The sequence below is a fragment of the Leuresthes tenuis genome, unplaced genomic scaffold (genome assembly GCF_036924035.1).
Source record: "Leuresthes tenuis unplaced genomic scaffold, fLeuTen1.0.hap1 SCAF_22, whole genome shotgun sequence".
Taxonomy (NCBI): Eukaryota; Metazoa; Chordata; class Actinopteri; order Atheriniformes; family Atherinopsidae; genus Leuresthes; species Leuresthes tenuis.
In genome coordinates this window covers 5134581-5157739 of record NW_027325376.1, presented here as the reverse complement: position 1 = coordinate 5157739, position 23159 = coordinate 5134581, and the positions used below count along the sequence as shown (strand labels likewise).

The 23159-nt window shown below is 40.5% G+C and overlaps 3 protein-coding genes across 3 annotated transcripts; 1 reads left to right on the top strand and 2 right to left on the bottom strand.

The window, feature by feature from the left end:
- Positions 1-3684: 3684 nt before the first annotated feature.
- On the top strand, positions 3685-6121 carry naa38 (N-alpha-acetyltransferase 38, NatC auxiliary subunit). The gene is made up of 3 exons (XM_072376007.1): positions 3685-3784; positions 4311-4485; positions 5332-6121. The coding sequence occupies exons 1-3, from the start codon at positions 3746-3748 to the stop codon at positions 5454-5456; spliced, it is 339 nt and encodes a 112-aa protein (XP_072232108.1). The 5' UTR covers positions 3685-3745; the 3' UTR covers positions 5457-6121.
- Positions 5921-12201, bottom strand: dnajc3b (DnaJ (Hsp40) homolog, subfamily C, member 3b). Its single transcript, XM_072376006.1, has 12 exons — positions 11734-12201; positions 10365-10475; positions 10107-10231; positions 9955-10029; positions 9719-9862; positions 9297-9478; positions 9067-9186; positions 8867-8972; positions 8646-8766; positions 8011-8143; positions 7778-7926; positions 5921-7431 (listed from the first exon to the last, which is right to left on the bottom strand). Exons 1-12 carry the CDS (start codon positions 11816-11818, stop codon positions 7280-7282), a joined length of 1503 nt encoding a protein of 500 aa, XP_072232107.1. The 5' UTR covers positions 11819-12201; the 3' UTR covers positions 5921-7279.
- Positions 12202-13794: 1593 nt separating this feature from the next.
- On the bottom strand, positions 13795-16813 carry cldn15a (claudin 15a). Its single transcript, XM_072375852.1, has 5 exons — positions 16459-16813; positions 15961-16125; positions 15633-15714; positions 15439-15546; positions 13795-14360 (listed from the first exon to the last, which is right to left on the bottom strand). Exons 1-5 carry the CDS (start codon positions 16673-16675, stop codon positions 14264-14266), a joined length of 669 nt encoding a protein of 222 aa, XP_072231953.1. The 5' UTR covers positions 16676-16813; the 3' UTR covers positions 13795-14263.
- Between the last annotated feature and the right edge of the window lie 6346 nt (positions 16814-23159).

Sequence of the window (23159 nt, the reverse complement as noted above, 5' to 3'; positions counted from 1 at the left end):
ACTGGACACAACAGGTCTCTGAAAATAAAGCTTGAACTTTATACTAAACTGGGAATATTGGATTGAATTAATGATATTTATGTAACTCCGGTGTTTTTTTTTACCCTTTCAGCGTTCTGTCTGTACAATAAGTGTTGCTCCATCAGCTCCATGGCTGCACATCACGCTCCTCAGATCTGCCTCAGATGCTCATCTCTCTGCTGCAACAGGTGCCTCAGCTCGGCTCCTAAAAATGAGAGGAGAGGAATTTGTTGGTGCCTGATCCAACGCCTACATCTGCCAACAGAGACAGTGCACAGCAAGACACATTGTGAGAGGAGCTGTGTGTGTCTGTGCTGGAAAAGAGCACGAGTGTGTGACTGGAGCACCCCCCCCTCCTCCACCACAGAGCCTCTGGCCACGGAGGTGTCTGCTGGTGCCAGACTGAGAGGCTGGCGATTTGGTGTGTAGCATAGATACCCTCAGCCACAATCTTTGCAGTGATGACTGTGCATGTGTCTCAGTATGCAAAACAAAGAGGGTGAAACCAGCCAGGACTCAGAACGCCGCCGGCGCTGACACACTGCACTTCTACACTGCAGCGACCCAGCATAACCTCGCCTCGTGTGTCCGTTTGGCAGGAAGACGCGTCGAGGATGAGAGAGAAAAGTGCTTCCCCTGGGTGCTGTGCTCCAGATAACCCAGATTTTATGCAGAGTGACACACAGAGGAAGACACCGGCTCCTGTGCTGCTCTCAGAGCCAGGCGGTCTGAACCCAGGCAACCCCAACAGTCCTGTAGGGAGGAGGAAGTCAGAGTGGATTCAGTTAGGAGAAGAAGCTGAGTTTCCTTCCAGTGAAACAAACCAAGCACTTCCCAGCAAAGCGTTTAAAGGGGAAGTATGATGTATTCTTTTTGTGTTTAGTCTTATTTCAGGCAGGTAATTGGTTCATATCTGAGGTTCTTTCATTGGTGTTTGATTTGCTGTAAAACCTTGAATTAGCTTGTAAGAAGATTGATTTCTATTTATAGATAATCACACATCTGATTGGACAAAAAATGTTTGTTGAGTTCCTCAGGGTTCAAAACTGGAGCCTCTTTTGTTCAACATTTACAGGCTCCCGCTGACTCAGTTTTTAATGTAAAAAAACACAAAACCAAGACAGAAATATGGTTGTTATTGTGGACTCAGACCTGAACTTTATCAGTCATATCGACTCAGTTATGAAGTCAGCCGACTAAAACCTGAAGAATAATTTAAGGATTAAAGATCTAATGTGTAAGAGCGGGTTCATGCGTTATCTTCAGTAGACTTGAATACTATAACAGCGTATTTACTCTGCTCAAGTCCTCACTAAGACCAGAAAAGTGGATCATATCACCCCATCTGAGGTCTCTACACTGACTTCCTGAATACTGCTGTTAGTTTACGAGGCTTTAAATGGTTTAATCTCAGATCTTCAGCTGTGTTAAAACCTTTAAGACATCTCAGGTCTGCAGGAACAGGTTTGATTTCTGTTCACACAGTTAGAACTAAGCAGGAAGAAGCTGCTTTCAGGAACAAACACAGATAATTGCGGGTCTGCATCAACTCTTGCTTCTTTTAAAACAAACCCTGAGACTTTCCTGTTTGCTTCTGCATTTGTTTAATTGATTTGTCTCAAAACTTCCATGTTCTAGTTGTTAAACTGTGTTATACAATTAGCCTTGTTGTGCCTTAGAATTCCATCCATTGTGGATAAAACAATATCATAGAGAGAAAATCTGACGTTTTTGTATTTTTCCCTTTACTAAGCATGTAATGTAGCTTAGCTTTGTTTTAATAATGTAGTAAATTAATACTAATTTGATAAGTTTTCTCCTGGCTTGTGAAGAAAAATACTGCACACCTGCATACGAAAAACATTGAAAAAAAGGAGCTCATCTGACCTCCACCGTGGGTTTAAAACATCTTCTGTACACGAACACGTACACTGACATTCAGCAATTTAATCAGCCAATCATATGACTGGATTTCAAGTCAAAATGCATAAGAAATAAATCACAGAGCATCAGGTCAGCTCGGTCAAAAGCCCCTACTCACTAAATAAGATCAAATACTCAATATTACTAAGCAAGGTAACAATAAACATGTCAACAGATCATAAACTGGTTCATAAATAAACTGAAAACACTCTCGAGTGGGAGCTGAACGCATCAGAAATGTCAGGCTGCATTAGAAGCAATCTGAGACGTCTAAAAACAGGAGAACAGCACATTCCCACAGCACCACGATACACTAACTGGGTTTGAAGTTCTTGAATGTAGCGTCCTTGTATGTATACAATTACACCAAGATCAAAATCCCAGAGAAATATGTTTCGTTTGTGACATCACATTTAAGAAAAGGTCATCGTTCAGTCTTTAAGGTAAATACCCAGGAAGCTTTTATTGTCTTCTTCTCTTTATGGAGAATCCCACAGTGTTACGGTGCATCCTTATTCTATAAGGTGATTCCCTTTTTCACCTTTCATGTTAATGTTTCCAACACAGTAACAGTCCAGGAACAGACCTCAGAGGGTGTTCATGAGAAGATAGAAACAAGGGAAAAGGAGGAAAACAAAACTCAGTTAGTTACTTGAGTTTTGCTCATTGAAGCTTCAGAGGTAAGGTGATTATTTCCATGATACAGTGTCACAAATTAAATCGTACCAATCCTTCATAGTTGGAGCATCTGGTTTGATCCATTTCTTGGTAGCTGCTTTCCTCGTGGCAATGTCCAATATCCCAAACGAGCAGTTTGTTTTATCGTTTGCAGATGTTGAGTGTGGGAACCCAAAAAGCAGTTCTTCCCAATGAAACACAATCTTTTATCCCAAATATAAATAACAGTTGTGTATTAATGACTCTCCAAAAAGTTTTGGACAGGCCTATAATAGGCGAAGATGATTGACTACCTGAGAGCCACAATTACTCCAGCAACTACCAGAGCCTGAAATGTGAGATTTTCTGGAGCTACAAAGACCTCCAGCCAGATGCTCTCCAAGAGGTTGAATTTGTGATTTTCCATTGAGATTACCAATATTTTATCAATTATTGTTCTTAGATGTAACTCTTAGAATCCTCCTCCCATGTATGCCTTATATAGGTTGTGGTTGATACTACAGTTAGCATCCCCTCTTTTCTGTAACCTCTCTGTGGCGAGGAGAGAGTCATTCAAAGAAAGGCCACATCATGAATCAATTAATTCAAGTTTAACCATGATGGTGCGGTGAGAAGTAATTTTAACAGACCAGAGGTCTTGTTCCTTGCTATTTCTCTCTATGATCACGTCACACTCAGTCAATTAAACACTCACAACTCACCAGAGCTCACCTCTTATGGTCATGTCATGTCTTTTCTTCTCTTCTCTTTCCCAGGAACGAGCCCTAAAAGTCACTGTGTCATTTTTGGGATTTTTGTTCCTACGCCAATATGTCACTCACCCAAACTTAAGAGCCCTGCTATTAACCTGTGAGGCCACCTGTAAATACTCCAAAGAAAAGGTGTAGTTCAATTTCGTTTATAAATATGGAACTACTATCTAAAAGCTTAAGCTTAAAGTTCATCACGTTAATTTGCTTGTTTTAATTGTTTTACTCAGCAATTATTTTCCACAATTCGTGGTAAAACTCTGACTTAACGTCACTCCCTCCAAGAATGATGACGGAGTTCCGGTTGAGTTTCCGGTTTAGTTGGTCCCTCAGTAAAATTGCTCCGTGAGAAACTTTAGAGAAAAGGGGAGGTTATGGCAACAATGATTGAGGAAAATGGTCCTTCGACTCATGTATGTATTTCACACATAATGTTTTTATGTAATAGCATGGTTATCATTGCGGATTTGGGTATCATAAAGAAAAGAATATAGACGCTTTTCAAGAAACTTATTGAAAATATTTTTTAAGGTTTTATTTAAGTTATAGCTAAACGTTAGCTGGCGGCTAACAAGTTAGCTTTTACATCTGATCTGTCATTAAGCTGTTTATCGTTATCAGATTATATTTACATTTAAAACGCAGGATGCCGTTTCCTGAAGGTGTTTGATAATTGGATACGTTTTTCTTTTTTAACGATAACTGCACAGAAAACCCAAGTGTAATTAGATCTGCAACGAGCCCTTTTTTTTTAATCTATGGACGTTATTATCAGAGCTTTAAGTCTTTCTGGTTACTGGGTGTGTTCAGTACCAGTTTTTCATGTAATAATTAAAGTGCTTAAGCAGTTCTTGATGGCAGCTACAAACAGTATTTTATAGGTATTTCCGAATTAAGCTTCGTGTAATTTTGGCCGCTTTGCGTTGTGTTCTTACCCAGGAGCAATCTGGGGTGTCTTCATCCTCTCAGGCGAGGCAGAAACTGGAGGGGCTCCTAAACAAGAACATGAGGATCCGCATGACAGACGGACGGACACTTGTGGGGCTCTTCCTCTGTACAGACCGGGACTGCAACGTCATCCTCGGCTCAGCTCAGGAGTTCCTCAAATCCACAGGTAGGAGAGGAGAGGAGGTTCACATGATGCATTTTTACACAGATATCTGCCAGTTTGTACCTAGTATGTCATCTTTGGGTTCTATTTCTTGTAAGTTTTATTAGAGAAAAAGCATAGGAGACGTATTTTTAAACGTTATATTTAAATTATTTTGCTATCAAACCGCATTTCACGTAACATTAGCTATTTTTCTTTTTTTCTTTATATTTTATTCTATTTATATTTAATTTTTTTATAGATAAGTTTGTCTCAGATCAACGTGATCCTTTCTTCATTTCTTTCAGCTATAAATTGTTACGATTTTACAACTGGAGGAAAATGAGTCTGCTGTACACACAAACCCTCATTTTATTTGTGTATTTTGTACCTTCTGCCTGTGACTCAGAAACTGATCTTAGCAAAAAGTGTTGAAGGATGTGTCGGTTCTTGAAATTGTAGGTGGAGGAGTGAGGGGAGAGGAGGCTTGTTGGGGGAGTTGTAAGTGGCTGAAAGGGGCGTGACATATCAATCCCACATCTTCGCCGGTGGGAGGGACCAAGAAGAGTTGGACAAACTGGGATACAGGGACAGACTTCAGTGATTACATCTGAAAGCAGCTCTTCTGAGTTTATTTTCTTTGGATTCATCTTCTAATTTTTCAAGAGAATAATCAGTAACGTGAGCGGAGGGGAGAAGATTAGTTTGAGATTCAAATTTGGTGTTTGACACGGTTAATACCAGTTTTTGAACCACATTTTGCAAGGAAATACCAACAGAATTTTCCTACTAAGGAGGATAAATAGAAAAAAACACCCACAGGTTTTATTTGGACAGTTAAACTGAGTTTTTTTCTTCTTCTGTCTTCAGATATGTTCTCCCAGGGTGAACCCAGGGTCCTGGGCCTGGCCATGATCCCCGGTCACCACGTGGTGTCGATCGAGGTGGAGGCTGAGAGTCTGGAAGACGCACAGGGTTTCGGAGGCAACCACTGACGAAGCCGTCTGCTTGGACAGCGCTCAGCATTCACGCGACTGACTCCAGCCGAGCCGGGTGTCAGACCGAAGACGATCGGGCCCTTTGTCGGAGGATTATTATCCAGCCTCTGGAGATACAGAACTTTTGTGTCAGTGCTCTGGATTTAGCCATTCCCTCCATGACTGACAAAGAGCCTATTCCCAACAAGTGTGGACAGTGTGTGTGTGTGTGTGGATGTTTAAATGTCTACAGTGAACAGATTTAGTGTTTTAAAATAAACCCTCTATTTGAGGCTTTTGTTGCTTTTCCATCAATGTTAAATCATTATAAGAACATTAAAGAACCAGAGGAGCGGCAGACATCATCCGAGGAGGAAAACGTTCCGTTTTCCTATTTTAAAGAAAGAAACAAACAGATTTCTGCAGGTAAATACCTCAAAACCTACAAAGGGTTAAGGAAAAGGAAGAACTGGCACAAACTCCATCGTTTCTATGTTTTAATACACTCAAGCATGTCAGCTGATTTATTTTGGCAACAGAAAAATCAATGCCCCTGACAAATCTGTTCCTCTCGGATTTAAATACAAAGAGCCTGTCACATTTTGGTTCACACAAGCAGTAGAAGCAGTTACAGTCACTGTGTCCTTAATCTGGTAATTACAAAATAACTTAGATTGTGCAAATGAAAAAAAATAACATCCTCTTGCTTTGTGTCATTCGTGGCTGCAACATTTGAGCCTCATTTACAAACCTAATCGTGCAACATAATGGTTTCGCTTTCACTTTGTGCCGCAGTCCCAAATAGATAAATATTATCCAAAATATCCCGTTTCTCAAGTGCGTTCAGTAAACCAGAGACAGTGGAGCTGCAGCTCAGCCCAACGCTTGACCTTTTCTATTTATAAATGAGGTTCTCACATGACCACTGAAGACGGGCTCGGTTTATAAAGAGTCCGAAAGGCTTTTAAAAAGCCTGCAGTAACATTTCAGGAGTGGAGATAGCCGTGGAGTGGTTTTTCAAACAAAAGTGCAAGTCTTTAAAAATGTTCAGTAACACGAGCAGAAAGACAAAGAGATACAAGTACAATGCTCGATTCAGTCAGTCGCTACAATTTTATCCAAGAAACTCCATTTTTTCAGTTAAATTTAAATAGTTACGCTCTTCATTCATTCCAATTACATAAAAAAAAACAAAAAACCCAAAACCAATTCCAGTTTAAAGCTAAATCAAACACAATCACAGAGCACCTATGCTGGCTGAAGATCCATAGGAAGTGCTTCAGGCTCATCAGTAATGTCAGAGCTCACTGAATATAAAAGTCTTGGTTGTTTGGAGTAAAGACGCCTCGGCGTGGTGAAAAACATCGACTGAGATCCGTTTTTCTGATCTGAAGAACACTGCGAGGAAAAACAAAAACGGCACACTGACGATCCTCCTGTGGAACATCCCAGCAAGAGTTACTGCTTCAAAAAAAGAAGGATTTAAAGAATGGCACAAAGAAAGAAATGAGTAATAAGAGCAGACGCATCCACCGCTTTCAGCTGGCACCTTTTCCGTTTTCTTGGCAGCTGATGTGTTCACGTGACGTCGTTTTCTCCAACCACAGCGACGACTTTACGCAACAGGAACCACGGTCAGGTTCTCAGTGTTTGTGGCGAGGAGTCCAGATAGAAACAATGATAATAATAAAAAAAGAAAGTCAAAAGTTGGAGGAACCGACGAAACAGCGTCTAAACCGATGTGCGAGTTCTGAGGAAGACTTCTCCGTAAATCCAGCACAGGTCTTCCCCCAAAGTCCAAACACGGCGGCGCCCTCCACCTGTGGGTCGAGTCCTGCTCTCTAGTTGTACTCAAACTTAAAGTGGAAGCTGCCGCCACTCTCAAAAGGGTTGAAGTGAAACGGCCAGCCCCTCTGACCTCCGCCGCCCCCTCCTCCCTGCTGGCTCTCTGGGTCCAGCGGATCCTCGCCTGCGTCAAACTTCTGTCTCATTTCTGCCAAATCGTGGGGAAGAATGAAGAGAAAGTTACGATCATCAAAGGTTGAGGTTCATTAAAAAGAAACAACTCTTTCTGACTCTCAGGATAAAAACATGGTCAGAGATATTTCAAAGCAATGATAGTTTGACAGTTTTTAATTTAAACTAGTTTTACATCTAAAGCTCAAACTTTGCAATTCCTCAGCTATTAATATTTCCCTCTCAGTTATTTTCAGAGAGGGAACGACCTCCTGTTTCACCTCAGTAAGATAAGAAATCCAAACCTGCTTATTTGCTAAAAGTCTCTTAAGATAGCGGCTAAACTCCCAAACCATAACGCGGCGGGGAAGCGAGCTCCTGACCTGGGTCGGTGAGGACCTCTTTCGCCGATGCGATGTCGATAAACTTCTTTTCTGCTTCCTTCTTCTCCGACTCGGACTGGAAGTTGTCAGGGTGCCACTGCTGTGCCAGCTTCCTGTACGCCTTGATGATCTCCTGCTTGTTAGCGCTCCTGAGGAGAGTCGGGGGTGAGGTGATGTCAGTCAAGACGAAGCATAGCGTCACAGCTTCTGTACAAACTGGCTGGACTGGTTACCTGCTGACACCGAGGATCTTGTAGTAGTCCCGCTTACGGGAGACTTTGAGTAGTTTCTGTGCTCGTTCCAGCCCCTCTCTGATGTCACTGCTGTCGCCATCAAACTCTCTGGCTTCCTGGTAGTCCTCCACAGCTGAAGATAAAACAATAATGTTAAAGTAAAAGTCTCTTTAACACAGAAAGCTGCTGCTTGCGTGCCGGTGGCCCTTAAAGGTGGCCTGGGCCACATGTGTTCAGAGCACCTTTGAATGTGGGCTGAGATCTTAGTGCGTGGCTCACAAAAGTGTTAAAGCAACTCTAGAGAAGTTTGTGAACCTTAAATTATGTGCTTCGGACTCATTTTGAAGCACAGTGATCTGCGCTGTACACATTCCCGAGCTTGAAACTGCCCAAAACTTTAGTTTCCAGCCGCTTATCACACAGCTTTCCCTTGTTTTCCTGTGTGTGGAGCCCATCTCAGGGCTCACACACACACAGTTGCTTTGATGACAGTGTGTTACATCCCACAACTGAAGTGGGAAAGAGAAAAAAATCTGCCAAATTCTCTCCCGTTTCTTTTAGCTCTGCGTTTTAATTCCAGGTGTAAACAGAGACTTACAATCCTCCCTGTGAGGTCACCCGGTTTGCCCCGTTACCTTTCTCATAGTCCTGGAGGAGGATGTAGGCCTCGGCTCGGTCTCGGAGGATGTTGGTGTTACGAGGGTCTCGCTGGTGGGCCTCTGAACACGCGTCTATCGCCTCCGGAGCCAAATTAAGCTACAAAATGGCAAGAAGCAGGAAAATCAGGAGGAGAAAATAAGACTGAAATAGAAGTTTGACAGCTTAGATAAACAGATTCATGATGTCATTTTCTCACCTTGACGAGACAGAAGCAGATCCTCTCGTTTGCCAGGTTGGTATAATACAGAATGTTAGGTTCTGTCTTCATCACCGATTCATACTTATCAATGGCATCTTGACACCTGATTGAGGTGAGAAATTAAATGATTAAATTGGCACATTAGCAGGATTTCAGCTTACAAGCATGTGTCAGAATTTCCCCACAGATGTGCTGACCTCCCCTCCTGAATCAGCTCCTCTGCAGAGTCCAGCTGCTTGCTGAGCTTCTTCACCTGCTTGTAGTGGCTGAAGCACTCTTTGTCGTCCTGATCGAGCTTCAGACACTCTCTGATGTGACTACGTAGGAGCAAACAGGCAAATCAGACAGTGGGGAAAAGAAATAAGGCCAAACAGAGAATCACAGGGAGAAAGCAGCTCATTTGCTCTGCTGTCAGCGTGATGCTCACTTGAGTGACTCGCGGTGCTCCCCGAGGCTGTAGTGCAGCATGCTGAGCTTCAGAAAGGCGGCGCGGTTGTCGTTGCGCAGCCTCGTCGTCGGCGTAAGATCCTGGATGGCTTTCTGTGGATCTCCCATTCGGATGTAACATTCTGCACGGAGCTCCCGCGACTCAGGATCCCAGGGACAGATCTGAGGAAGGACGTGAACATTTAGACACGCAAACGAATCCATCTCGGCATCAGACTTCGCTTCAGAGTCCAGTTTTCTCATGTCGGCTGAATAATAACATAAATCCAATCAATAGTCGTGTTATTTAACTATCCAAGCACAACAGAGTATTAGGTGTGTTCACTAAAAGTTTTACACACTACAAGAGGACAAAATTGTGCGGTTCTGATTTCCAACAATCACTTCAAAGATCACACGTGCCTCTATGGCCCTCTCCAACACGTTGACTGTGGTGCTGTAGTCTCCTTGGTGATATGCAGCGTGAGCGTCCTCCTGCAGCTCCTCCAGCTCATTCGCTTTCATCAGCTGATCATGAGCTTCTTGGTGGTCTGGAGAGCGCTGCAGCTGGAAAAAAATCCCCCCAAAAAACTTTCAACTTTTCTTTTAACGGCATCTATTGTTCTGGCAAACTCACACAGGACTGTCAGTCGACCTACCACAGCTTCAAAGTCCTCTTTGGCTTCCTGTGTGTTTCCTTGCTTTAAAAGGATATTCCCTCTCTGCAACCGGGCCTGAAGGTGAGATGACATGAAGAGGAAATGAGGAAGAGTGTAGACCTTCTGAATGATGTGTGATCAGCTGAACTTACAGCCAGGAAGTCAGGCTTGAGCTCGATGGATCGGGACAGGTCTGGTAGAGCAGATTTGGACTTTCCCATGGCCAGGAACACCGCAGCTCGCTTGTAGAAGGTCAGGTAATTCTTAGAGTCTCCCTCTACAAAAAAAAAAGTCAGAAACATTCAGTTTCAGTTTATGTCAAAGTGTGTAAAACACACCTTTCTTAGCTGTAAAGACAAGTTTGCAGCAAGCACAGGAAAGAACAAGCATGTGTCAGTGTGTAACCTTACCCACAGCTGAGTGGTAGTGGGACAAGGCTTCGGCCAGCTGACCAGCTGCCAAAAGTTTGCGGCCCATCTCCAAGTGGTGCTCGATCTCGACGTGAGTCGCCCCCAAGACACCTGTAACACAAAACGGTGCCTGAGCCTCGCTGGAAGGACAACGCAGACAGGACAGGACCACACAACCATAACGGCACACCATGTCAGGGTTTTACTTTTCAGGATTTAGACCTCTTCTCATCTTACAGTCAGGCCAAAAATGACAAAGAGTGAGCTAAAGAGTGAGCTAAAGAGTGAGCTAAAGTCTGATTGATCTGATGAGTTCATTTCTGTATGAAGCCATTAATGGAAACTGGCACAACTATGTAAAGCAGCACTGACTATTTATATGGTTTAATATCAGCAGGTGAAATACGAGTCTCCTGTCATCTAATATACTAAATTACACCAAGTAAGACCAAAGCGTGACAAAGAAATATAAATATCCCAAATTCAAATAATAACCAATAAAACCATTTCCTGCTTTTTTTTAAATCACGTTAATATGTTTAACTTTTCATAGATCCTTAAGGTCCAGAATGAGTTGTTGCTATAAAAGATAAGATATGTGCATTTGAAGGCTGTTTGCAGCTGATTGTTGTATTTTTGTATCAGTCCAAAACAAATACATTTTAAATAAAGAACTAAATGGAACAAAAAAAAAGCCATTTTTTCCCCACTCAGACATAAGCTTTTTTATTTTTTTAGACACTGACTAATTGTTACAAGTTAAAAACTAACATTTCCAGAGTATATATTTGTTTACTTGGACAGTTGTGTTTTCTTATTTTCACACAGGGTCCTGAGGTAATGTCCCCTAAAGTGCAGGACACAACACAACCAAAAGTGAAACAATGACTTACAAACAGGGAAACAAATAACTTAAATTTTAAGTGAATGTAAAAACGGAACAGAAAATATATTCTTGAAATATTCTGACTTAAGTTGCTTTTTTACTTCAGAGAAATGCTTTGCTTTTATGTCTGTGTAAAGTCGCCATTATTTCTTGTTTTTCTTCCTAAATCTGGTTTATTTCTATATTTCATTGACCAGTTTTGCACCTCAGGGCCACCGTAGCGTACTGGCAGCTTTATCTGCACACAATCTTACTCCTGCAAAACAGTGCAGTGATTTTTACGGGTTGTTATGTCACATCACGAATCGTGGAGTTGAAGTCTTAAAGCGTCGGGACAAATATACAGCCTGTTTAAGTTTAAAAATGCCGTCACAAACTTTGAGCAGCTTTACCCTATAATCAAGCTGTAAACGTCTAGAAGCGCTCCTGTCGTGTGTGTTGGGGCTTTTAAAGTGTTGGTGATGAAAATAAAAGCGGTCTTACCGTCCAGCTGAATGTCCAGGAGGACACAGAGCAGAGACAGGGAGCACAGGAGCCCGCTAACTCCTGCCCGCCGACACGACTCCATGTCCGGATAAACTCACACCGTCACACCCACGACACTAACACACGTCACGACTGAAAAACGCTGTCTTATTTCACCGAAATGACCGCTTCCTCATCGTTTCTTCGTCCCTGACAGACGACAGGAACAGCTACGACGGTCTATTTACGGTCCCGGTAGGATAGTGTTCCGTGTGGAAATGAGTCGCGTCGCTGAAAGGTTCCCCAACACAAACGGCACTTCGACCTGTCTTCGAAGCGTTAAAAACTGGACTATCCTTTAAAGAGAAGCAATATCTCACAACCAGCTGGAGGAGAAATGAAACAGCCGACCAAATGCTCACTTTGTAAACGAAACCTCTCTGCTTGTTCTCGCCGTCCCCTCCTCTCTGCCCTACATTTCCGTGGTTGGTCCGCACGGCGCACATCCGTGTTCGTCCGCGAACGTGGGCTGCTCTCATTGGAGAGATTATTTTAACACTAATAGCCCTCCCATAATGCTCCCGCATGGGCCAGGCGGGAATACAGCAAGCTATACCCAAGCATCGCCACATACCATTCTCATTACAGTGTTACGTAATGAAGGTCCTTTAAGAGAAACGGAGAAGACTCAGTCCGGTGTTGAATTATTTCAGTACTGAGAGAGTTGAATTTTTACGCTGCATACTGTTCTAATAAAAGCTTATTTTTAACACTATGACCTGGAGTAAAAAAACGTTTCATATACAGTTAGAAAAGACGTATTTCTTATTTTTTAAATGAATTAACTAGGCTATTTTGATCTTTTGTGAATCCTATCCAATTCAATGTAAATAGGCAACACTTTATTAATCGTATTGCTGCAGCACGAATCGTTATTAAAGATATGCTGATGTTACGGGCAAATAACAAAGTGAGATAAAAATCAGCTGAGAAGGATGTTCAAAGTGAGATAAAAATCAGCTGAGAAGGATGTTGAAAGTTAAGGATGTAGCAGAGAGAGGTGTGGTCGATGTCTTCAAGATTGTCATGAATGGATTGTGGTGTTGTTTTTGTCGCTTGGCAACAGTTTAGCTGATGATGTCACATACAGGATCGGCAGGTGAAAAACAAACAAATCTAGAGTTTGATGCCAGCTACACATTCAGTAAAAGTTGGTATAGAGGCACGTTAACCAGCATGTTGTATCTTCCTTCCTTCTGCTTAGATGTTGCAGTTTTTCAGAGGAATCTGTGTTCATTTTTGCTGAATACCACATCTGGGCTACTGGTTGTTGTTTAGTTGTCCTCTTTTTGATGCTCCATACATTTTCAACAGGACACAGATGTGGATTGTAGGCAGGCCAGTCACGCAGACACACTCTGTTTGTAAAGTAATGTTGTTGGAAGTAGCTCAGATCAAATCTGGCATTGTTCTGCTGAAATAACCCTGGATCTCCATGTAAATATATCACCTTTAAGGCAGCAGCATTCTCAGTCTACGCCCCTGCATCAGTGGTACCTTTACACATATGAAGCACCCTCATACCATGACAGATACTGACTTTTTTAAACAACTTTTTAAAAGAAATTGTTTATATGTGTTGCTGACATCAAATTGTATATTTGTTTATATGATCTAAATATAATGAAGCTGGTAATTTCCTTTGTGACTGTACATGTTAAATAAACGTTTAAATAAAGGAATAAATGATAGATTTGAGTTATTGTTCCCAACTTATCTGGAAACAGGGTTTGTGCATACACAGAAGCGTAAAGCTACTTTTGGCAGACTTAAACACTAAAAATACTGTAATTTCACTAAAATATAACATTTAAACTTCTTGTTTATTTAGATAATACAAACCTGCATACAATACTTGTAGCTATTGTTATTATATATGCAATATTTACCTCTATATTTTCATATTTACGATCATATTTTCCACTATCTTTGTTATTGTTTGTAAAATTTAAAAAAAGAGTTCCAGCAGAAATACAAAGTCCCACTTCAGTGTTTAGCATGAAACACTTTATTGTGTGCAGTTGTAAAAAAAACTAAAATTACAATTGAAACAAAAAGATAATTGTTCCTCCACCATCTCTCACAGGTGCTCTATAAAACTGTACAAAACAACACATTAATATAATCTGAACTTTGACCTCACAAATGTCTGGCCGTGTTTACGTAGAAACTCTTATGATTGAATTTCTTTAAAAATGAATGACTTTAAATAGTTAGCTGATGTCATCAATGAAATATCAACAGAATCACTGAAAGCATTAAGTCTGTTTGTGGCACCGTGATGAGCGGTGCAGCTTTGTGCAACGTTTACAGCCTCAATGCTCTTATTTTTACAGGATATTGTGCATATATACAGTATGGCGGTGCTAAAAGATAATTATGGAGCTCTCCTGGACAAAAAGCTCCATTTGAAGTGTAAAAACACAACATGTGAAGATACATGAACAAAGGCTGAGGTGATGAAAACATCCCCATCTTCATACCCTGCTCAGACGTAAGCATTTCGTCCGTAAGTGCTGGCAGCCGCGCTCCTGCTCGGTGCAACTCCAGAATAAACGGTTCCCCTAGTTTGATAAGGCAGCGGGCTGCAGAACAAGAACACACACGTCCTGAGTTTGGCAAGGAATTCACTTTAGGTCTTCAAATCAACAATCCTGAAAACATTTACTTTGTCTTTTGCAGCGCATGCAAACATGACATTTTGACCTGAACACAAAACCAGGAGGTCTCACTCAAAATGATAAGAAGGAGTCAGAAAACAACCACCATGAGACACAGGAAATACATAAATGAGAAAATCAACAAAACAATAAAATGAGAGATGTAAAATGGCTGCAATCTGGCAAAAAGCTTCAAAATTACACATGGTCTTAATATCTTTAGGATTTGTTCTTCTAATGCTGGGTAAAAAGTTTAAAGCATGTTTACATGACTACAATGTGAAATAAAATAACCGAAAAGAGATAAATAACAAACCTCAGTGACCTAAATGTGATGCAAAATTACTGCTAACAGGCAGAAAAAGACTATAAAGAGATGCAGAATGACCAATGAGAGATAAAAAAGGACCAAAATGAGACTCAAATTGACTGAAATGGGGCAAAAAAAGAGCATGGTTTGTAGTTATAGTGCAAGTAGGATTTTGTTTTTACACATTTATGCTGTTTGAGTCACAGTCCATCCTTTTTTCAGCTGTGACAAAGCAAAACGTCTTCAGTGAAAAAGTTCTGTCTCATAATAAAAGCATAAGTAAGCTCCGTTTACAGTGAGCTGAATTCCTGCGCCATTGTTTTCAGAACTCTATCCGACCACCTGGGGGCGCCAAACTCCTTCTTTAAGCAATCTGAGCCCAACAGGCGCCGCTTTTTATGGCCGCAGACAGCCACACTCACTTAATCCTGGTATTTCTGCACCACAGAAACGTGACTATGATTCGTCAGATGGGTGCTTCTATTACATTTCAAAGGGAAATTAATAATGTTTTGCCACAGTTTGATGAAAAGTGTCTTTACGAGTAACTTTTGGTGTCTGCTCAGTGACAAAACAGTCCTCACAAGGCTCTCAACAAAAAAGTTAGAATACACATCAGAGAATGCTTTGGTTAATCCTTCAGATCTGTGCAAAATACACACACAAAGAGATAAATTGTCGGTGTGAACTCACTATTTTTCCTCTGTGGCCAATTTGCAAGAGCAGGTGAGGCAGGACCCTCCAGCGATGGCGAGCACCGCCGAGCACCAGCCGATGTAAAGCCCCTCTCCTATTTCATACCTGCGTCACAGAGCAGAGTTTTAGCCAGCCAACACCTGACCTAAAGGCCTACCTGCCCCACACCGCCTCCACTCGCAGCATCTCACCTTATTCCAGGATAAAAAGGATCGAAGAAGTCCTGAGTGATGTTGAAGGCATACCAGGACACTGACACCATGGTGCAAATACCTGTTGAGAGACAATTAAGTTGTGAAAGCAGAAGTTGGGCTGCCAGATAGTTTAAAAAGTCTTTAAAAAAAACAGGAAGAAATTTATGGAGGACGGATTTCAGTGTGCAATAAAACACGATCAAGATTTATCGTTATGCTGAATAACTTCCTTTATCTTCTGTATTTATAGGCCTGTATATCATCAGGTCATAAATTTCAGAGTGCTCTGAAAACATGTCATACTTTTTTCAGTGCATTTTGTTACCTTGAAGTATAAAAAGGACCCCGGCGGTGCCTGCAATCCTCCCTTTGAGAATGAAGTTTTCCCCCCCAGCTTTAGAACACTGGATTCCTATCAGGGCTCCAAACAGTCCAAAGGTGCCCAACACTATCGATGCAATCATCAAGGCACGAGAAGCTTGGATGTAACCTGCGGTAAAAAAACCCCAAAACACCGAATTCAACATCGCTGCCATCTGTTTAGAAAAAAAGGTGCTTAAGTTATGAGCCCAGTCTGAAGATTTGATGTTTGCTTTTGATCCATGTGAGCAAAGAATTAGCTTTTGTAAAAGTTAATAATGTCCAGAGACACACAGAATCACAGAATTCTCCTTTAATCTGTATTTTTCAACCACTTTATCCTCCACCTTTTAGGAAACAAACAGATAAATCATGGGTCTTTTCTAGATTAAATATGAAGAATATCAAATCCACTTAAAACAGTTTATAACATCAACTAATCCATTTCTTTTTATTAACATACCGCTCAAAGCGAGCAGCGAAGGGAACTCCCTGCAGTTGTGCACCCCGGTTGAATCCGTGGCACAGGACATCCACAGGTTCTCATAGATGGTGGAGGTGGTGATGACGTTCCCATCCACGGTGGAGGTCTTCCAGTAACGGTTTGGCAGCGCAACCCCCACCATCACCCACCCGATGAACCCCATAATTAAAGCCACTACTTCCACAATCGGATCCATGACCCTTCCTCGACCCGACAGTCAGCCAAAAGTATATCCAGATGTCAGTTTTCTGATAAAAATCTTCAAAGTTTGTTTGTGAAGATCGGATCACCTGTTGAGCAGTGAGAGCGTGAGGAGTCTGCTGGGGTGTGAGATGCATCGAGCTCTACGGATATGTATAATGATTTATGTGACTCTCCTCCCCCTATCCTCTGCACACACGCGCGCGCGCACACACAATCTTTCTTTCTTTCTTTTTTTTTGCATTTTACACCCCTGAAACTCAACAGGTGTTTATCGGCTCAGTCTCAGGGTCCAATGGTCATCCGTCATTTTTAATGTCACTGTGCTGTGGGTGTTTTCGATCAGCTTCATTTGACACATTCAGACTATCATATGCTTTGAAAATATATCAAATAAAAAAGGCTTGGTCGTAATTATGAGCAGCTTTTTTTAAATGAGTCCCAATTTAACGAACAGTCCAAGATTAACATCTGTCCAGACGCGTCATCACAACGTTTTCCTCTGAAAGACTGAATGAATGCATCTAAAAGCCTCAGGTTTTGTGCTATAATAGCATCCTGCATGTACACCTTGTCTGTTTTATTGTTTTGATCTGAATATCTCAAGGCCGTATGACCCAATAACACAATCACCAAATGTCGCGCCCAGGTTTTTGGAACAATGTCAACAGTGAAGTGGTTTAATTTAAAGTCCCAACAACCATCCAGAGACAAAAGTCCAAAGTTACCCGGTTCATCTCTGAGTTTCTGTGTTTGTCCGGAGTCATTAATAATTCTTCTGATAACTTTCAGGGCAGAGCCACCAAATCCAGGCCACCATGAGGTCGCCGCACTGATAAATCTTAACCTGCGTTTGAGACAACGTTGTCAGGTGTATAGAAGCCAGAAGATTTATGAAACAGCAAACTCATTTGTTTAAAGGTCAACAACGAGGCTCCAAAAATAGACCAACTCGATTCAAGCTTCTCCGTTGGCAAAGTAAAGTCTGTTTTTCTGGAAATCAACACAACGAAACCAGAATCAAATGCTTTGAGAGAGTCAGGCCAACGATGGAGCATGTTAGAGAACAGAGAATGATTGTTTTCTATTCCTTCAAATCAGGCTTTGGGCTTAAAACGCTGAGTGTTAATTGATCATTAATCATTAACAAATGATGAAAATGTTCTAGAAAGAAGCTTCCCACAGTTTAGAAGATTACAGAATGTAGACACTGACCAATTTATTTCATGTCAAGAAAGAAAAGCACCTATAAAAGGACCCATATCAGTCAAAACGGGGATTCTGTTGCTGTAAAAGGATTTAAAAGGGAATTTTCTGTCCATATTTTAAAGGAAGATTCCAAGATTTTACAATAATAGTAAAGACTCAAACAGTGGAGGAGGAATTATCTAAATACTTTTAGGAGATTAATGCTAAAGAAAACTTTACTGAAGTCCTGATTTTAAAGTGTATCTATAAGGAAATGTATTTAATAATAAATAATCTTAAAAACAATATAATTTCACATGATATAGTTTGAGTTGTGTAACTTCTTTATTTGTTTAAAAGCTGGATTGAACTGTTCTGAGCTCAGTTTGAACTATCTTTCTTTCCATTTGCACGTGATGATTATTTTCCTTGAGGAAATGTTTGTTTTTGTTCAATTAATTAAAGATTATTCTGTAAAATTTCAGAAAATAGTGAGCAGTACAAATAGGATCGAACTCAGATCCCAAAGTCGCCACTTCACAATGTTTGTTTCATCAAAATTGATAAAATTACATCCAAATTAGAGTAATCTTAAGGAAAAGCAGCAAATTTAAAGTATGTTTAGGTGTTTGAACAGTAGCTCATTGATTTTCTGTGAATTAAAACAGACATTTAACATCAGCTACATCTTGTTTTAAAGTGTTTAAGTGTAAAAAAAGTAGATTTCTGTATCAATTTTACCCCCATATTTTCTAAAAAATAGGTCAAAGATGACACAGAAAACGTCGAACCGGAGACATTCAGTTGTTTTTAGACATATGCACATCTTAAACTGGATACCAGCAGCTTTTACAGCTTTTACAAGTTTCATTACTTCTTCTCTGGTGTACAAGGAGCAGGAAACATTCGCGAACGCACATCCGTACCATCACAAATGCTGGATTTTGAACTGCATGCTGGCTGATAAGACACTGGCTGGCTCCTTTCCTCTTTAGCCCAGAGGATTCATCGTCAATGATTTCCAGTTAACAATATCATGTCATTTTTTATCTGAAATGAACTTGGACCCGGGGAAGATGGGCACGTTTCTGGATCATGTTTATATACATTTATTTCTTCCCGTGGCAGAGCTTTGACTTGCATGTGTCAGTGTTTCAGAGGTGAACTCCTCATCATCCTTACTGAAGGACTCAGTCTGTCTGTGAAGATCTGACCTGTTTCCAGCTAACCTGCAGTGGTTTACTGTGAGATGTTCCATCACGAGTGTTTTTACACATTAAACAGCTTTTCCAGCCTTTCCTGGAACAATTGTCTCGATATTTAACGTATAGTAAATTAAAAAAAAAGTGTATATTTCTCAGACATGTTTTTTATTTTAAAAGAAGGAATAAAGAAGCTGTTTAATAGGTCATCAATACTTCTGTTTTATCTGTCCATGGTGGTTTTCACACAGAAATATTATATATATATATATTATTATAGATAAATTATATATCTATATATATAATTATATATATTATTTACAACACTTTAAACAGTTTAAGAGTGTAGATGGATATCAGCTAACTCTACCTGGTTCAATCAAAGTTTCAGATGTCATGAAATCACATCTCTGCCCAGAGGAATGATGTTCTTTTGCCTTTTTAATTAATTTTTAGGACCAAAGAAACAAAATAACTCAAAGATTCATTATGAATTAAATCCATCCAATCACACATTTACTGACATTATGGACAATATTTCTGTTAAATATAGAAAACATATTTCGTTTGGCTTCCTTCTCTGTGCAGGAAAACAAAAGCAGAGGTTCAAACTACAACTGAAGCTAAACCAAGAAGCCGACCTCACCTACTGCACCTGAGGTGCTCCACAAAGTGGATCCTGACCCACTATAAACGTCTCATTTTACAACCAAACTGTTTGCAAAGCTCATTTTTACAGCGTACTTGGCTGAATTGTTGGTTGCTGATAAGTTTGTGCAAATAGATGAAAAACATCACTGACGGTTTGTCTGTGAAAACAAAAGTTTATGTGACATTTTCTTCAGTCAGACCTGGAAGAAAGGCCATAACTTTTCATTTTCTTTCCAGGAATAAGTCATTAAAGCGACATAGGATGAGCACGTGATGATGAGGCACGACACGGGTGACTGCACAGAGGAATCGTTAAAAACAGAGCTGCGTCCACCGGTTTACTCAGAGCTGGTGTCTCTTCAGGTGTCTCTGTAAGAAATAGGGAACATTTAAAAATGTTCTTGCTTGATTTAGAAAAACTTTGCATCAAAACTCAATTGAAAACTTCCAAGTTAGCGTAAAAAGATTAATTTTACTGCGGAAACTGCGTTTAGCAGTTTGTTGTGGGAAGTAACTTTAGATTTATTCCAGAATTAAACATTTTAACATGAAAAAGTTAGAATTCAATCTAAGTTTGTATAGTTTTTACACACTTAAATTACTGTTAAATGACAAAGTTATTGTTTATCTCTAAATATTCCCGATATTTCACCTTATTTTTAGTAAATAAAGATTTTGTGATAATGTGTTAGAACCATATCCTTCATATCCTTTTCTTTAATTATGACAGAGTTCACGTTTGTTGCTTATATCAGACAGACTCATCCCAGAGCTCAGTGGAGTGGGAGGATTCAAAGGTCAAAGGGGTTAAAGTCCTTAAACCAATCAGGTTTAAGCAACATTTTAAAAAATAACAAAGAAAAATGGCTGCTTTTTTTGCTAATTATGACAATAATCAAATCCAAATACGGTGATGAACAGATCAGCAGCTTTTTTAAATGTTTAACTCCTCATCAAAAACACAGTAGTTTTTATTTGATATTTTATCTATATGACCTGAAACTTCAGATTAATAACCAAACAATAGACTTATGAGGGGCACCCTTGATATGAGGACATCTTTAAGCAGATCAGATGAGAGATAAGAATCATGTAACTCAGGATCCAAAGACAGCCACAGAAAGATCCTGGAACAGAGAAGCAGTCTTAGCCCACAGCAGCATAACAAAGAGAAGTTTTTTGATCACCTGAGCTAACAGTATCTATATGCTTTACCAAAGAGGGATGTTTTATCCTAAAAATAAAGGTAGAGAGGGGTGAAGAGTCCCAGAAACCACAGGTAAACCAGCACTCAGAGAGACTTTTGGGATGCTATGATACACTGATGTCGCTCAGACATGATCGCGCTTCGTCATTAGGAGTAAAAAGGTTTAAAAGTTCTGGATTTCACAGAAAACCAGTGAAGGGATGCTAAAACCAGATAAATATGATCACTCGTGTCTATTCCTGTCAGAACTCTAACTGCAGCATTTTAGATCAGCTTGGGGCTTTTTAAGAGTTATGTGGACATTAACATCATAAAGATTTACAATAGTGGATCATTAAAAGAAAGGTGCTCCAAGAAACTTTAAAGTCTGGGGTAAAGGATGGATCCTGGCCAAGAATAAAGGGCTGTAAAAAGTCTTGAGACACCCCTGTTGCTCTGTGTTTTTATGAATGTCTGAATGATTAAAAAGTCTGGCACTTTGGAAGCAAATCTGAAAGAAATGAGGGGTGGCTCAAGACTTCTGCACAGTACTTTAAATGAAAGGTTCTTAGCAGGGCTACGTCTATTTGGGTCAAAGAACATGGTTAGACTGTGTATTTAGAGCCAAATACGATATAACAACCTGAGTTTGTCCGAGTTTAAAGGCAAAGAATCCAGGCCTTTGTGTCTCAATACAGTTCATTATATATAAATATATCTGAGTGTCATCTGCATAGCAGTGGAACTTAAACAGCGTTGGCAGAAAAGTCCTCCTGTAGCTCTCTGTGGCAACAAAGCTAAAGAAACACTGATCATGTTGTGAAGAGGATGGTCTGTGTCGTTCTTCCTGTTCATTAACCTGCGCAGCATTCTTCTTTTTACAATCAGCTCCAGAGCCAGCAGATTGTACTATCCAATACACACCTAAAGAAGATATGCAACAGCAGACTTCAAAGGACCTAATCTGCCTTAAGAAGTACAGTCTGTAATGTCTTCTCTTGAAGTTCACCTTCTTCTCTGAGGATGGAGACAACATTTGGCTCACTCCTGGTCCTGAAATCCACAATAATCTGTGGCTTCTTACATGACAGAACTGGCTGATCTATCTTAAAGGCACTGGAAAAATAAAAAAACGTGATCCTCACGGTCCTGCCTGCTTTGACTAAACACATCAGTTAACCAGGAACACTTTAGATTTTGTGATTTGCATGTCAATGCAAACCTGTTGAACAAAGCACAAAAACGAACTCCTGCAAAATCCTCATAAGTGAAGGAAAAAATAGGTCAAGATATAATCAAAGACATTTCACACATTAACAGAACATAGAAATGAAAAGAATGACATTTTATTGCCTTTTTGTGTTAATGCCTGCAATCACACGAGGTGACAGACGATAAACTGCTGCAGCACTGGATTACACAGTAACCTTAGTGCCATGGTGGAACCTAGTCGACACACAGTGTTCCCAGTTGTATTCCAGTATTCTACATGGTGATTACACATTAATATCCTTCAGTCGTGCCATAAGGCCAGCGGGAACTCAATGAACATTGGCCCTATAACTCAAACCCACTGAAGCTGATCTGAATTACACCTGCTTTGATGAATCATTGATGTCGAAGTGTGTTTAAAGAGTTTGTTGGAGGAGCTCATCGGAGATAAAAAGCAGAGATAAAACGTTTATAATGTGCTTCAGGGTTTTTAAGACTTCCATCCTGTTGTCTCATTTCTTCTTTTCGTTGACACAGTCGATCACCTCTTTCACACCAAAGAAAATGACTGTTTTCACTGATCAGTCCCTGCCGAGTTTCGGTCCTGTCAGGCAGGTTAATGAGTAACATCCCATGATGCTGATAAGGCCAAACATAAGCGATAGCCTCTATGAGCCTTCCTGCTGTAAAACGCTGCCGCTGACTTGAATCTCTCTGAGGATCAAGATATGAGGACGATACAGACTGAGCGGACGAGGAGGGCATGCCTTTCTCTGGAGACATGCATCTGGATCTCAGTGAGAAACACTCCAAAAGAGTCCGCAAACACACTTAATAAAGTCAATAAATAACAGTCATTTCAACGAGTCTACAATGGACTTTTGCCTCATCAATATAAGATGATATTGACTAATGCAGGAATAAGGGATCTGCAGCAGGTTTAGATGAATGGAAAATTCCCTCTTTCGTAACAGGACATTACAAAGGACGCACTTGTTGTGTCTTGTCCTTTTCTTTCAAACAGACAAACCGTTTTGTGG